We start from the raw sequence: 16,902 nt of genomic DNA on the forward strand, positions 1-16,902 counted from the left end.
GTGCTTTCTGCTGGGGCATTTACAGGCCGTTTTAATTACCTGCAGCTTGCAAGGGGCCATGCTCTGTCCTAGCCTTTGTTTGTTTGTTCTTTGCAAGGAGGCTGTGCAGAAAGAATACGCTGCCTTCTTTTACAGAGAAAGAAAAGGGGAGAAAAGGAAGTTTGAGGAGCTCTTCGCAAAGCTTCTTCCCCCAGCTTTGGGACACCCCGCCCCCTCGAACAAGCGCAGGAAGAGAGGCCAGACTTGATCTTGGCTCGCCTGGGCTCTCAGCTCCGTGGGTCCCTCTCCTAGGGTTTGCCTGGGATAGTTTTGTTTGTGTGTGTTGATTTTAAGTATTATTAAGTGTATTTTCAAACTTCCCGTCATAGACAAGCAGGGCTGTCAAATAAAGCTTCTCTCACTGCTGACCAAATCAAAGTCAGCTGCGGTTGAGCTGGGATCCTGCTCATATTTTTTCAACTAAATTTGTTTAAGGCATGTGTGTTATTAAATTATTGAGTCTGGACATGGGGGTTGAAATCATTTGCGAAGGTAGAACCCACTTTGAGCTGTCTGAGGTTTTATTTTCCTTGTCTTCATTTTTTATTCGATTCTCTCTCTCTAGAATGAACGAAATATAAATAACCTTCTTTGGGGTTTCTGTTAAACACGAGTGGGACATGTCATGTCTGCAGATGAAGATGCTAGCTTACCACAGGAGCCTTGGAAATTTATCCCCTTCTCTGCAGGCTTTTAGAGCAGAAGGAATCTTCATTTATTCATTTAGCCCAAAAATGTACTGAGAAATCAGAAACCTCATACATTGTTGATGGGAATGTAAAATGGTTCAGCTGCCTTGGAAAAGAGTCTGGCGGGTCCTCAAAAGGTTACACATAGATAGAGGTACCAGCAATTCTACTCCTATGTATATACCCAGGAGAATTGAAAGCAGATGTCCACAGATAAAACTTGTACATACATGTTCATAGCCAAAGCATAATAATGCTTCAAAAGGTGGAAGCAACCAAAAGTCCATTGACGGATGAATGGATAAATTAGATGTGGTATATATACGTACAATGGAATAAAAAGGAATGAAGTACTGATACGTGCTGCAACGTGGATGAACCTTGAAAACATTATGCTGAGTGAAAGAAGCCAGACACAAAAGTCGTCTTGTATGATTCCATTTCATGAATGTCAGAAGAGGCAAATGCATTGAGAAGGTAGATTAATGGTTGCCAGAGGCTGGAGGATAGGAGAATGGGGAATGACTGCTAATAGGCAGGGGGTTTCTTTCTGGGGTGATGGAAATGTTCTGGAATTAGATAATGGTGATGGTTGCACACCTCTGTGAATACACTAAAAACCATCAAAAGGTACACTCTAAAAGGGTGAATTTTATGGTATGTAGATAATCTCAATAAAGCTGTTATTTTAGAAAATGTTTTGAATGCCTACTCTGTACCAGGCACTGTACCAGACTCTGATGCTACAGCAGATGCCTCCTGCCTTCATGTAGCTAAAAGTCTGGTGGAGATAGTAGCAAAAACCCAATATATACCTGTCAATTGTGGTAGGGAAATGTGCTATAAAGGAAATCAATAGAGTATAATGATGGAGAATAATGCTGATGTAGGACCTACCCAGATGGACTGCAGCTCAAGTGTAGTCTTACTTTCCCAGAACCGGGCACACAGTAGGTGCTTAACAGATACGAAACAGCAGTAGGGGGTGAGGCTGTGTGCCTTCCCTGCGGTCATCCCAGTAGGAGGTGATGAAGATCCTTTGAGACCCAGCCTGCCGTGGGCTCTGGGTGCCGTCATTGGGCTCACCTGTGTTCTTAGTCGCTCCTCTGTTCCTGCTTCTTTCTGATTCGGGTCCTGTGAATCCTGGGTGTGTTCTCAGTGTCTCCTCTCTTTCTGGTTGTTTTCCAGTGCCTTTATGGGGAGGCAGTGAGGGGATGTTATGGGTGGGGTGGGTGTTCTTTCAGGTGGGCAAGTGTGAATGTGGATCTGGAGCTGAGAAGTCTGGAGACTTCCGCCTTCTTCACGGGAAGGTAAGTCACTCAGCCTCATCTACAGAACGGGGACTGTACTCCCTTCTTCCCCAGACATGAGGCAGTTGAGATGATCCTCGGCAGACCCTTTCAGAGTCAGATGTGATATATCAATGCATTAGCCTTATTATTATAAAACCTTCATTGACTAGATTTTTTTTTTTTTGCATTCTTCTAGAAGAAAAAAAGAACCAACAAAGAAGTGACTTGGTTCATCTGGTGGGGTTTTGCCTTTTTCCTTTAATAAAATGACAGTGACTTTCACAATGTGATTGGATGTCCTTACAGGTTCATCTGTGTATTCTCTTATCTTGTGTTCATAACTGATATTCAGAGTGATGGCTCTAAAGCTCAGAATCCTCATAGAAAAGTAGTTCAATTTTCAGTGTGCTAAAGCAGAAAGAACGAGGCAATATACATTAAGAAGATTTTCAGGAGGGTTTAATTCCACAGGAGCTTTCTTCTTAGGTCCTTAATAAACTGCAGTTATTTTCAGTAGTCTCTGAGGATCCAAGGCTGGTCTGTGGGATTTGAAGGTAGCATTTTGGCTGCCTGGCTAAAGTGAGAACATGTCAAAATGTGCCTAGATGACTAGGAGACGATGTTTCCTGCCCACACCCAGGCAAAACAGGAAGATTAAGGAGGAATCTGTAGATTTTTGAAAGGGTTTTCCCAGAAATTGGCTATCTGTGCTGGTTAAAAGCCTCATATGGGAGAGAGAGAGAAAGCAAAAATGCTGTTCCTCTGTAACCATAGTTCAGTTCCCTTATAGGGCCTTTTAGGATCTGGAGAGAATATTTTGGATTTATTTTTGTTTCCCTCGGGCTGACATCATCAAGCATGCATCATGGTGCCCTGTTTGTGAGAAGCTATAAATCTTAAGGCATTTTACTCCTTTTCCTCTTCCCTTTTCTAAAAGCACAACTTTTCTGGTTTCTTTAAAAAAAAAAGAAGAAGAAAGAAACTACAAAAGTGTGTATTGATCCCTTTCTCTCAGATCTTAACTGCCCAGGCTGTAATACCTTGCTTACATCTGCCAGGTTTTTGTGCAGTTTTGCAACATCTCCTTAATCCAGTGAGCATAAATAGAACATTTCAATCATATTTGGCTACCAGGAACTTCGCAGATAAGCACGCTAAGACCTTGTTGAAAGAGACAGTATGAGATTGTGTGTGATAAGATCATCCTATAGCCTGGTGCAAAAATGAAAAACTTTTGTTCTTGGTGAAATTTGTTGTTAGAGATATTTCAAATAAATGACTTAGGAGAACTGGGTATTTTAAAACAAAAGGCTGGTGACATGAGAGCCCGAAGCCCAGGCCTCCTGGTACTGGGCAGCCACGGAGATCCTTCTCTGAGCAGTTGCTGCGGGGAGATTAGCATGGCCCTTTGTCATTTTTGACGTTGTATTTTCACACTCTCGGGCAGCCTTATCTGAAAGCACTGTACTTGGTGTGGTTATGGCCACGGAATGCTATTGTTTTTCCTCATATTTTCAAGGCTCAGGACAGCTCCTACCACCCTTCAGTCAGCTCCAGGTTGGCCTCCATCCCAGGCCAAGGCAGAAAGCACCACTTTCTTTCTAAGAACCTCAAGGAAGTCTTCTCTTGTGGACAATAGGGACAACTGTTCTTTTTTTTTAAATTTATTTTATCGAAGTATAGTTGATTTACAATGTTGTGTTAATTTCTCCCATACAGCAAAGTGACTCAGTTATACATATATATACATTCATTTTCATATTCTTTTCCATTATGATGTATCACAGGCTATTGCATATACCCTGTGCTATACAGTAGGTCCTTGTTGTTTATCCATTCTACATATAATAGTTTGCATCCGCTAATCCCAAACTCCCAATCCTTACCCCCCAACCCCCCTTGCCCTTGGCAACCACAAGTCTGTTCTCTATGTCTGTAAATCTGTTTCTGTTTTGTAGATAAGTTCATTTGTGTCATATTTTAGATTCCACATGTAAGTGATATCATGTGGTATTTGTTTTTCTCCTTCTGACTTACTTCACTTAGTATGATGATCTCTAAGTCCATCCATGTTGCTGCAAATGGCATTATTTCATTCTTTTTTATGTCTGAGTAGTATACCATTGAGTGTGTGTGTGTGTATACATACACACACACACACACAACCCCTTCTTTTTTTTTTTTTGTGGTATGCGGGCCTCTTACTGCTGTGGCCTCTCCCATTGCGGAGCACAGGCTCCGGACGCGCAGGCTCAGCAGCCATGGCTCACGGGCCCAGCCGCTCCGTGACATGTGAGATCTTCCCGGACCGGGGCACGAACCTGTGTCCCCTGCACTGGCAGGCGGACTCTCAACCACTGCACCACCAGGGAAGCCCCACACATCTTCTTTATCCATTCATCAGTTGATGGACATTTAGGTTGTTTTCATATCTTGGCTATTGTGAATAGTGCTGCTATAAACATTGGGGTGCATGTATCTTTTCAAATTATGGTTTTCTCTGGATATATGCCCAGGAGTGGGATTGCTGGATCATAAGGTAATTCTATTTTTAGTTTTCTGAGGAACCTGCATATTGTTCCATAATGGCTGCACCAATTTACATTCCCACCAACAGTGTAGGAGGGTTCCCTTTTCTCCACACCCTCTCCAGCATCTGTTATTTGTAGACTTTTTAATGGTAGTCATTCTAACCAGTGTGAGGTAGTACCTCACTGTAGGTTTGATTTGCATTTCTCTAATAATTAGTGATGCTGAGCATCTTTCCATGTGCTTGTTGGCCATCTGTAGGGACAGCTGTTCTCGTACTGGGGTGTGGCGGGGGAGGGGGTGGTGTGTGTGTGTGTGTGTGTGTGTGTGTGTGTGTGTGTGTGTGTGTGTGTAGAGGCAGTGGGGGAGTTTTCAGTCTCTACATTTTCTCTCCTTGAATCCCCTTTCATGTTTGTTTGTTCATTCATTCAACAAAGATGCACTGAGTCCCCTCCTGTGTTCTGGGCTCAATAACAGAGGCTGAGGGGATGGATCTGGCATGGATTCTTCACGAAGGAGGGTATAGTCTGGCTAGCACAGGCCCCTGTCAACCCCACAGCCTTTCAGTGTCATAAACATGATTGGAAAGGACCAAGGAAACCATCTAACTCAATTCTTGCATTGTTGCAAAGCTGCAGGGTGAAATCTAGAGAGGTTAAGTGGTTTGATCAAGGTCATCTGGATGGTTCCTGGCAGAGCTGGGGTGAACACTGAGCCCCCCACCACTAGTCTAGTGTTTCGGTCAGTCAGTATACCACATTTCTCATCTACATTCTTGAGAAAACATGCCTCCTTCGGTATTCTCTCTCCTCCCTTTAAAAGGCTCTGAAACAACCAAATGGCCACCATCTTCCATGGCCCACAGGCCTGGATTCCCAGCAGAGGGACACTCGGTGCAGGCCTGCCCCCTATTCAGCAGCACGGAAGGTGTTATCTATCACTCTGTTGGTTCTTGGTTGCCTTTTTTAATCTGTTGTTTGAAATCCTTGCCATTTATTGGTATATTTACTTTATGACATACATAAAGAACTGTATTAAAAAATAAATTGTGTTGTAAAAGCATTCGGTAATGTTTATTAATATTGACTAGTCAGAGAGCAACAAACTCTATTGCTAGAAGGATAATTTGCGGTAATATCAGCTAAGCATTCACAGCTTGTCAAATGACTGTCCAATCTCAACATTTTAAAAAAGTGGGTAAAAGGATAATTTCCCTTATTTATGCCTTGAGAAAATGAACATGACCCATTTCCTAGGCAATATTAGAACTATTATTTTCTTTTTCTCCCTGGGGGTACCAGACCTTCTCTCTGAATCCAGGCAGTCTCAGGGCTGGATTTCAGTGTCAAGTATCCCTTTGTCTTGGGGTGCTTGGTGGCTGCTTCACTAGCGGTAGCCTCTCATGGGTCTGCTCTGGCTGCCTGCATCTGTGCTGAGGGATTGGGAGGTGGAAATGGAGACTTGGTTCCTGTCCTCTAGGAACTTATAGTTTTGAAGAACTTACAAAGGGCTTAGTCCAGAATCAGGAACTTGGTACTCCAAGTAAGTACATAAGGAGAATGGTACTGGGTGTGATTGTTGACCCACGGGGACTGATATATGTCACTCACCGTTGGTGGCATTAAGAGATGCTCCTTGAGAAGGTACCATGTCACCCTTAGAAGGTAGGGAACATTCCCTGAGCATCCCAGATGTCCTGTGGATGACCTGCTCTGGCTTAGGGTGGAGGCCTCTAGTGGAACAGGCTGTGTTCAGAGGATTCCTTCGCCACAGAAAGGCATGTGGTGAAAGTACAGGAGGCTAGACCATGAATGGAAGCACCCTTCAGTCTCCCTGGAAGTTGCTTTTGGGGGTAAATCCCTGGTAACCTAATGGCATTTCATTCGTCTCTTTCTCTTAAAATTCAAGCCCAGAATGGCATTGACTATTTGGCCTTGCTCTTGTTATTCGAATTGAAGGTAAGTGGACATTGAAGGTACATTGTGAACTTAATGGTCTGGGGAAGAAGAGTGGGCCCGTTGCTGAAGTACATAAGCTTTTTCCTCTGTCAGTTCCGTTTCGACTCAGAGAGGTGAGCGAGGCCAGGTGAGGTTCTCTTACCACTGGGTTTAAGGGTTATTGACTGCTTTGAAGACAGAGCATTGTCAGAGCCTGTGAAGGGATCCTCCTCATACAGTGCCCACATGGGGAGACACGGTAGCATGTCAGGGCCAGCGGGCAGGTCCTGATCAAGAGTGGGACGAGAGGTTTGCACAGGGCTGTGTTCCCATGGTAAGTAGAGGGCCTCGGAGAGTACTGATTCCCATGGAGCAGCAGGCTTTTGAGAAAGTAGGATCATTTAGACCATCGTTGGGAGCTGACTCACAGACTCTCCTGTCTTGTCCTTGTTCTGAGTACCCCTAGAAGCACTGTATAAGTCAAGTTGACTGTCACGGGATCAGAAAGCAAAAGATCAAGCATTGGGGTGACTTCTGCATGTGGGGCAGCTCAGACCAAGTAGAGGAGGTGAGTTGGAAGGACCTTCAGAGCTGCTGGAGCTGGAGTGTTGGTGGGGGCAGGGGAGAGAGTCACTCAGGGTGAGAACAAAGAACACATTATCTCATAAAGGCCCTTCCTTACAGGATGGCTTCCCCACCGCATCTTTCCTCATGCAGAAGTGGGTAGTTCCTTCCACTCACTTTCCCTCATAACAGATCCTAGTTTTCAGGGCTGGTGTGGTGTGCTCAGCAAAACTCATAGGGCAGGCACTTCCATCTCCCCAGGGGCCCAGCGAAGACGGGTAGCCCTTGGGTTATTGGAACAGAATTCCCTCTCTAGACTTTCGTACCTATTGGTGTGTTCTCACTGCCATTTGTCTCCAGGCAGAGAACTTGGGAAGACATGGAACATTGGTGGTGCTGGGCCTTGAACCCCTCTCTCTCAGACAAACAGCGCTGCTGGCCCTTCTGGACTTCCCCCCTTAGTCTTTGGCTGTGTGGGTTACAGGAAGGCCTAGCTTCTCCTGCAGGGTGTAGTACAGAGGGCACCCCTTCGGGAACAGCTGTTGTAGTCAGCTGTCCCTGCAGGCTGCGGGTGGGGAGGATGGAGCCTGGCGTGAGTCTCTCCCTGCTGCCACTTTTTCTGCTGTTGTCTTCTAGCGGGCTGGGGAGACGAAGATGTATCCCGAGGGTGAGGTCGGTCTGAAGCTCGGGCTTTATGCGGCTATGAGGTTGCCATTGGCCTTCCTTGTGTGGACTTCGGGGGCACAGGATGAGGTTGGAGGCTGCCCATGAAACTCTTGTGCTTGGCCTAGTGTTCAGATGAGAGGGGGATGCCTGGACCCCACCTCAGATCGAGGAATTTCTTTAGCAGCATGGAGCAGTTGCTTCTAAACTAGGCCCTATAAATAAAAGGAGAGATAAACACGGCTTCTGCTACTGTATAGTTACAGTCTGAAGCAGATGAATTTTTATGAACTTTCAGCCTCACAGTGGCACGAAAGTGGTTTGAATGAGTGTGTAGCTTGCTAGCTTGGTTTTACTAGTGGGAGTTGTGTGGTTGAGAATCAGTGAGAAGGAATGTGTCCTTCCCTCCAGTTCCTTGTTAAAAGGTTCGTATCTGCTGAACTCTGATTTCCCAGCATGATTCAGTTCTCTTGAGACAATAGCTAGAAACCCATTAGAGGTTAATGTTTTCTTTGTCTTTTTGGACAAAATTGAGAACGTGTTACCTTCAGGATGAGTTTACCCAGTGGGCCAGGTGTGGTCATAGTTGGGGAGCACCTGAGCCTGCTCCCCAAGAGTGGGTGGTGGGGCCCTGAAGCCTATGGGGAATGGACGTTCCTCTGAGTCCAGCATGGAGTTGCTTGGGCCATCTAGAACTGGGTTACTTTCAAAACAGTGTTCAACACTATTGCTTCTCAGAGAAGAGAGTGTGAAAACCAAGGCAGCATATGTAGAAAGGTGCAAAGGTGTCCCCAGCTGTCCTCCTTTCCTGTGTTATCGTGGAGGCCGATGACCTCAGATGACCGTGAGTAGTTTGACCTTGTGAAAAGGCAGGGCCGGCCTGGGAAAATATGAGTGTGTGTGGTAAGGAAGAAGGAGGCGGACGGAATTTCCATTTTCATCAGAACGGGTTGCAGCGGCATAGTGTGGCGGCAGAGGTGGTAAGGGGTGGGGTCCAGGGTGACAGACCCTGAGTTCCTGCAGTTTGTACTTTCACTCTGGAAACCAGTTGCGATTCTGCTTCCACATGGGCCATTCCGCAGCCCGTGCCATAGAAAGTCTGTTGGTGGTCCTTGAATGCGCTCAGATTCTTCTCTGCCATTTCCCTTTGCTTTGACTTAGAAGTCTCTACCTCTTCACATCCATCCCTTGGTGTCTGAACAATAATGACAGGGATGGGTGAACCGGCACTGGGCTCAGTTGGGCTCCAGGCCTCTGAGGTGTTCCCTTTTTCTCTTCTGAACTTGGTGTGCTTTGCCCTGGTCCATCTGCCAGTGAGGCAGGACTTTGTCCTCAAACTACATGTGGGATCACTTGGATGCCATGCTTACCTCTGGGAACCCATGCAGGGCACTGAGTTAGTGGGTCAGGTGCAAGGCAGTCTCCTTACCCCAAGGATTGGGCAGGAGAGGACACCCATGTCTCTGAAGGCTGCAAGATGCATGGCAGCAGAATGGTTCCAAAGAAAGGCTGGTCATGAGTTCTGGAAGTTTCTTTCACTGAAAGATCATAGGTGAGTAAAGGAGGGAACTCAGGTCATCTGGATTAGAAGGTTTTAAAATGAGTAGATATCTGAGAATGGGTGTCAGTGTTTTGCTTGGGCTGTCCTAGCCTGACTGCCCTGGTGTCGTGAGACATCACACAGTGGAACGTGGCTCAGAGAGATAATAGTGCCCCTCAGAGGAATTCCTTGGAGGCTGGGTAAAAGGACATGGGTAAGACTTTGGAATAATAAAGTTTTGACACCATGAGAAACCAGAACTTTAGATACCACCCATCACTTTACAGGTGAAAAAATGCAGACAGATCGTGATAGCATGATTTGTCTAAGGTCACAAAGCAAGTTAATGGCCAAGTGAGGACAAAAATCCAGGTCTTCTGGCTGCTCAACTGGCATCCTTCCCCGAATCCTGCTCCCTCTGTAGTAGAGGGCAAGAGTGCATCACCTTACACACCACGCCAATCCAGTTGGTCAAGAAAGCCACTGACACCAGTTGCCAGGCACATCCGTTTGCACCAAACCAAACCAAACAAAACAACAGTAGGGTTACCCAGAAAGTGTTCATCACGATGAAAGACTTGATCTGAAACCTGCAGGGGGAAGAGATGGGAGTCCAAGAGCCAGGGTGAGGATGCTTATCCTGGTGGTGACTGCTGAAACCTGAAGCCTGGCCACTCCAGTGTCCTTTGGGAAAACAAATCTGAGTGGGTGTTTGTCCTTGTCTTCCTCCTGACAGCCACCCCAGAGATGGGCACCCCTGGAAGCTAAGAAAGCATTAGTGAAGGGACTTTCCTGGGGGTCCAGTGGTTAAGACTCCATGCTCCCAATGCAGAGGGCCCAGGTTTGATCCCTGGTCAGGGAACTAGATCCTGTGTGCCGCAACTGAAAGCTCCTGCATGCTGCAGCAAAGATCCCATGTGCTGCAGCGAAGACCCAGCACAGCCAAGTAAATAAATAAATATATATACTAAAAAAAAGCATTCGTGAAGAAAAAGATGGAGGTAAATAAGACTGGAACCCACATGCTGCCATCCACCTGACCTGACCATGAACTTGTGTACGAGGGTCACCTGTGGAACCACTTGTGAATAGAGCTTTTGCTGCTCCATGGAACAGCTCTTAGGAAAGCAAACCTTTGTCATGCCCAGGCAAGTGACGGGCATACTCAGCTACAGTGTGTGCACATGCATGTGTGCACACACCACACAAACATGCCTGGGTACATATTTTAAACCATGCTTTGCCCAGAATGCTATTAGGACATGTCCCAGTGCCCAGCATTGTGAAATATGTTTAGGGTTGAGAATGTTCAGTGAAAATGTTCCGTACCGTTACTATTTCTCAATTGGGATGGATCAGCCTTGGCCGGGGATCAGATAACATGGGGGTGGGGTGCACGACAGTATCATGGATGAGGGTGTGTGTGTGCACTTGTGATTGAGAAATCATTTGTTGTCTTTGGCAAAGGGGTAAAGGGAAAGCAAGCAAACACGACTGGGATTGAGAAAGAGTTCTGTGAAGGGGACTGGGCCTGCTTACTGTCAGAAGCTGCACACGGTGGATCCCATATGCTGTCTTCAAGCCACTAGACTGGCACCCATCCCCATCCCGGGGCCCACAGGGTATTGACGCACCTCTGGGTTCTTGTGGGATTTGGAAGGTGCTGGCAGTGGGTGGCTTGGTTTAGTTCTGTGATCTGGACAGCAGATCCGGGCACCACTGGCTTGAGTGTATAATCCTCCCCTTCCCCACCTGCATTCATCTAATATCAGTACCGGCAGCCCTCCAGCCTTTGACTGTGGTTCTAACACATCATCATCCTGACTGCACCAGCCTTTGACTGTGGTTCTAACACATCAACATCCTGACTGCACTGGGCTGCTGGCTATAAGGGTGCCCACCTGCCGGCCCTATCGCCCTCAGCTCCTGCCTCTGGCTGCCACTGCCTGTCCCCTTCCTCAGGGCTGAGGCCCCTGGGGAGGCGGCAGGCAAGGCGCAGAGACAGGGTGGGGTGGATCCTGTATCTGGCAGAGGCATGGACAGGCCTGAAAACAGGAGTGTGGGTGGGAGGAAAGGCAGAGTTCTGGGTCAGATGGGCCCCCTGGCCAGCCCGCGACCCAGACTCTCCCAGCACCTCCCCACTAGCCGCCTGCTTCCCTGCCTCTGACCAGCTCTTTTGCTGGCTCCTGACTGACTGGCGGGGTCTGGTGGGAAAGGCCCCAGGCTGGGAGTTGGGGTCGGAAGAGGGTTGCAGGCTGGGCCTGTGACCAGGGGTTACCAGGGCCTCTGTCTTCCTGGGTTGGTCATGGGTGCAGGTTCACCTCACAGAATAAATGAGATAACGTACATGGAAGTTCTTTGGAAAGCCGAAACCGACGACTACCGCCTTCTGTTTATAGAGTGATGTTACCTGGTTTCTTCAAACCTTTCTTTCTGCCAGGGCTCATCCTCTGGCCAGACGTAGAGGGAAAACACTTTAACAGCTGGGCCTTTGGGGAACGTTTTGTGTGTTGGAGAGTGACTGCAGTTTTGAGAACCTCTGGATGCCCCGAGAGAGGAGCATCTTTTGTCCACGAAGGCATCAGTTCACTAATAAGCTGCGATGTGCCAGTCACTGTGTGGGTGCTGGGCTGTGAGAGAGAACGGGTACGGGGCAGCCCTCCCGGGTCAGTGGTCTCTTGGGGGAGCCAGGTATATGCACAGTGCAGCACAGCGAGGGCCGTGCTGCGAGTGAAGTAGGCAGAGGCACCTCTGCCTCCACGTATGGTTTGTGCTAGTTTGTGAGGATTATGTCTGTCTAACTGGCCTGGTGCTTCCTCTTTCCTCTCTCCACAATTGAATGTGATTTTTCTTCTTGGTCTATGTGCCAGTGGATGAAGAAGTAGGAAGTGCCCTATTCTTCTAGCCCTTGGACAAGACTGGGAGTAGATGCTCCCTTGGCAGCCTTCCACGGGAAAGGGGGCTTCCGGCTGTCATGGATCCAGGGCTGTGTCTCCGTCAGTGCCCATCTCCAGCTCCCCTGCCCTCCATCTCCCTTCCTCCTGCTCACCTGCCACAGGCATGGCTGCAAAGCCCCCAGGTAGGGGTGGGCCTGCTTTCTGTCCAGCCAGAGCAGCAGCAACCTGTCTTTTCCTTTCCCCTACAGGAAGCTGCACAGTGGGATGAAGACGTACGGGTGTGAGCTCTGCGGAAAGCGGTTCCTGGATAGTTTGCGACTGAGAATGCACTTACTGGCTCATTCAGGTAGGCGGGGATGCCCTGACTGGCCTGTTGGAGCACGGGCACCCACCTCCTGCCCCCTTTCACCCCCACTCAGAGCATGGATATCCCCACTGCCAGCCGGGCCTTGGTCCACCTCATCCTGTGGATGCTCCCTCCAGGCTCCTGGAGCAAAAAGTCCATCCTGACCATGTGACCGTCTGGATGAACCCATCCTCCTGCTCTCCTGGGCTTCCTGGGGCTTCGTTGGTACCCAGTGCCCTGTGTGATCCACCTTCCAAAGTAGACTGCGGTTTCATTAGCAGAACAGTTGTGGAATTAGGTTCTCTCTGTCTAATGAATCTGACTATTGGGTTCACTAATTATACAGGAGCCTTTAATTAAATAGATATAGAAAGGTTGGAACACAAAGCTAGTTACAGCGTGCTGTCTTTTGCAAGTTAATTTTATCCAATTCTAGTGGGGTCGACTCGGCGGCTGCTGGTATTTTTGCTCGTGTTTGAGCAAAGCTTCTCTGCCCCATGAGGCGTGGAGAGGGGAAAAGCACTGACATGTAGCATGCCCAGGCGTTCTCGGTGGAGGGAAGGTTACAGCAGGTCCAGGGCTGCTGCTTCGAGGCCAAGCCGTCGCCTGGGTTCAGTTGCAGAGGCCACCGCACTTCCTTGCTGGGGCCGGTGTTCTTTTCCCTCTAATTCCCTTGCTTTTCCACCTTGGAGTCACGTTTTGGGGGAGAAGAGAGGGCTGTCTCCTTACTCGGTGTTGCTGTCTCCCGTCTAGTCCATGGTCAGTGTCTGCTCTTCCTTTCCCATTTTGCCTCCAGCAAGTGGCCCTCCAGGCGGTTGGTGGTTCAGGTGTTTGTGAAACGAGCCTGCTTTGGGGTTGGGCACATCTCCATCTGTGTGACCTCGGGCAGGTCTGTCTTCTCCCCCAGTTTCTGTATCTGTAAAGGGCAGGTGTTGCTAACTCACATCAGTTAGGTAACAGAATATATGACGAAGGCGTCTATAGTACACTCCTTACCATACGGTGGCTGCTTCTGCTTCCACCTCCCTCCTTTCCCCCAGTTCTGAAGTTGTCGTTCGGGAGCGTTCCCATCACCGTACTCCTGTTGAGGACAGTCTCGCTGCTTCCATCGCCTTGGTCATGGAAGTGCCATTCGGTAGCTTTGTAAATGCTTCCGCTCGCCACCGCCTCACTGCAGAGCCCCTGTGCCTCTGCGCTGCATGGGGTGCTGTCGCTCTCCCTGGCCTTCACGGCCCTTCGCCCAGTGCCCTAACTCCTCCTCACTTCCCAGCCTTCCCTCTTCCAGATCCAAAGATTGGGCCGCACCGGGCCACTGTCTGTCTCGCTGTACCCCGTGTCTTTGTGTTCCCTTTCTCCTCCCCGTGGGGCCTCCCCTCCCCAACACCTGGCCCCTCAGAGCCATCCTCATCCCCCACCTGCCCCACGTTGGCCCAGAGTCCTGGGCCCAGGCGCTCCTGCGCTTGGCACCTGCTTGGTACCCGTGCACTCTTTTTAGTTTTATAACTTGCACCTCCAATCTTTTTGCTCCCCCTTCACCTTTGCAGGTTGTTCAGGGTTTAGTGGGGGGGTTTCGTGAGCCCACAGGTCAGCCACCCTCCCCCAGAGCAGAGTGTGTGTCTTCCATTTCATTGGCTCCCTGCTCCAGCCCCCTGTGTGGTCTCTGACTACGTGCCGTTGGACACTTCCACGTGGGTAGTACAGCTTGCGGTTAAAGCTTCCTCACCCTCTCAGTAACTCAGCCTGGTAAGCACCCTTTCTCCTTACTGTTTCCTGGAGTCTAGTGCACTAGCCAGACTCGTGTGCGTGTCGGTGTGCTCTGTGTGTGGACCAGCACAGCTCGCTTTCCAAGCTCTGTGGCTTTGTTCACCCCCTTCCCTCTGCGTGGAATAACCCATCCCCAGTCTTCCCAGATCTTCCAGGGTCCCTTCCATGATGCCATCCTCAGCTGTTCCTCACCTCCGGCCAGAAGCAATTGAGCCTTCTCCTGGGGTCCATATTTTTTTATCCAAAGTTGTCTTTGGACCCAATCTTTCTTCTCTGTATTATCGTTATTAATGGAATTGCCTTATCTCCTCCTGCTTGGGAATCAGGGTTAGGAATTTGGGCATCTACCTCCTGACCATGTGACCTTGGGCAAGAAATGTCAACCCTCTGAGCTTCCAAACGGAAGGCTCCCGTTAGATGCTTTGCACTCTGCCCGACACACGATAGGCTCTCAGCAAATGTAACTTCCCTTTCCCTCTGTTCCCCTAATAGACTGGAATAAGCTACTTGGGGACAGGGTCTGTCCCCATTATGTGCGGCACATTACCTGGCACGTTATTGGAGTCTGTAGATATTGGTTGAATGGATGACTGCAGCCTGGGAAGCCGGGCAACTCAAGGAAACTCCAGTCTCCCACCGGGTCTCTTCTGCAATAGGAAGTGTTTAGACTGTGTCCCAGGGGTTCACTGGAGGGCATCCAGGAACCCATTGGCTGAGTGTGAGTTAGCTGAGGTCTCCGTCGTGAAGCCCAACACTTCAGCAGTGTTGGTAGGGCCGGTGGGGTGGCAGAGAGAGGAGGAGCTGCTTACGCACGTTCAGGGGGTGCAGCGCCCCCGCTTCTGACAAGATGAGTGACTTTGCACCACCCCATGACCGAGATGCTAGTTCAAGGTCCCACAGTCTTGTATGGGTACCCTGGCAGCTTTGGGAGCTGGGGCCTATTTTCTTAACTTTTCCTGTCTGTCCCTGAAGTCCGTGCAAATGATTTGTCCCTCTGAAATTCACTTGCCACTGCCCTTATAAAAGAGGATTCGGTGATGGGGGAGGTATGATGGGTCACAGCAGGGCCTTAATTCACCCTTGCAGATAGCTCATAGCCTGCTTCAACTCTTGATAGTTCTGTGCTCTGTTTTTTCTTTCTCTGGTCCTATATATCTCTCCCCCACTGTGCCAGGAAGGCTTGAAAATAAAGCAGCAACAAGGGCTTCATGAGGCTAGATCCCGAATTGTTTGCCCCCCTGTTAAACAGCAAAGGCCCTGAGGCCTCTAGAGAGACCTGACCATGTCGGGGAGGTGGGGTCAGGGGGCTGGGCCGGTGGCGCCAGGTCTTCTCCAGGATTCCAGTAGCAGAAGTTGGGTTTTACCTGTTCCGGTTCCTCCCCCAGTTGCACGATAACAGACCTTTTTGAGGTCTTAGAGGAGCCGTTTGATGAGATGACATGAGATTTTCTTGCTGCTCTGTTTTGAAGGCTCCATGCAGGGAGCCAACAGCCAGGATGGCCCCTGAGGGTCTGTAGTGCAGACCCACCTTACACAAGGTCACCAGGGGTTGGAGCAGCAGTGCAGAGCATCGCGGACCAAGAGTTAAAAAGGGGTCAGGCCGTGGTGAAGGGAGTCTGGGCTCTGGGTTGGGGTCAGGGAGCTCCTGGCTTCCCCTAAAGGTTGTCCCTGCCCAGGAGAGGCTCACTCCCGCTGTCTCTCCTTCTCCGCAGAGCTGCACGGGCTCCGCGCGCTTGCCGCCCTACCCCCCTCTTGGCGAGCGTGGCCTGTGTTTGTTATTGTAGTTCTGGCGCTGGGCCAGGCCTGGCTGGGTGCCAGCCTTGTGGGTACAGTGTGTACAGTGAGTGCTGAGCCAAGTTTGTCATCATACACGATTAATTTTTTTTTTCTCATCTGGTAGGGGTGGGGTGAAGGAGGAGGAAAGGAGTTTCTCTGATGCTTGAGGACAGGCCTCAGTGAATTCTGCGGAGATATGATTTCTCAAAGGATAAAACGCTCTGGCGCACTCTCCCCCTGCCCCAGCTTTCCTCTTTCTCGAATTGTCTTCCTCCTGTCTTCCATGTTTCCCTATCCAAGGAAATCAACCTGTATAAGATCGACACTATGGGGCTTCCCTGGTGGCGCAGTGGTTGAGAGTCCGCCTGCCGATGCAGGGGACACGGGTTCGTGCCCCGGTCCGGGAGGATCCCACATGCCGCGGAGCGGCTGGGCCTGTGAGCCGTGGCCGCTGAGCCTGCGCGTCCGGAGCCTGTGCTCCGCAATGGGAGAAGCCACAACGGTGAGAGACCCCGCGTACCACAAAAAGAAAAAAAAAAAAAAAAAAAAGATCGACACTGTGAGGTCTTATTTTCAGTGACTGGAATACCAAATTTATACTCTTAAATCAGTTTTCATTGTGTTGAAATTGACAATTTGTTTAATTAGAAGTTTGCCCTGTAGGAGGCCCTTCTTAGAGACAATTCTCTTTCTCTCTGTCTCCCCTTTCTTTTTTCTTTTTTTAAGACCCTAAATGGTAGTAGCGAATGTTCAGCTTAATTGAAGTTTTGATTTCGATTTGAATGCGTTAACTAAACAAGTGTTTATGAGACATACCTGATGATAACAATAAGTTTAAATTAAGGAACAATAACCTAACTCACTCA

At 49.0% G+C, this 16,902-nt stretch overlaps 1 protein-coding gene across 2 annotated transcripts in view; it reads left to right on the forward strand.

Moving 5' to 3' along the window:
• ZBTB16 (zinc finger and BTB domain containing 16) overlaps positions 1 to 16,902 on the forward strand; it is a 197,298-nt gene that overhangs the window by 78,810 nt on the left and 101,586 nt on the right. For both annotated transcript variants that reach the window (XM_060104712.1, XM_060104711.1), the window contains exon 2: positions 12,399 to 12,496. In XM_060104712.1, the coding sequence (XP_059960695.1) occupies positions 12,399 to 12,496 (98 nt within the window). The remainder of the gene's footprint in view (positions 1 to 12,398; positions 12,497 to 16,902) is intronic.

The sequence above is a fragment of the Mesoplodon densirostris genome, chromosome 7 (genome assembly GCF_025265405.1).
Source record: "Mesoplodon densirostris isolate mMesDen1 chromosome 7, mMesDen1 primary haplotype, whole genome shotgun sequence".
NCBI lineage: Eukaryota > Metazoa > Chordata > Mammalia > Artiodactyla > Ziphiidae > Mesoplodon > Mesoplodon densirostris.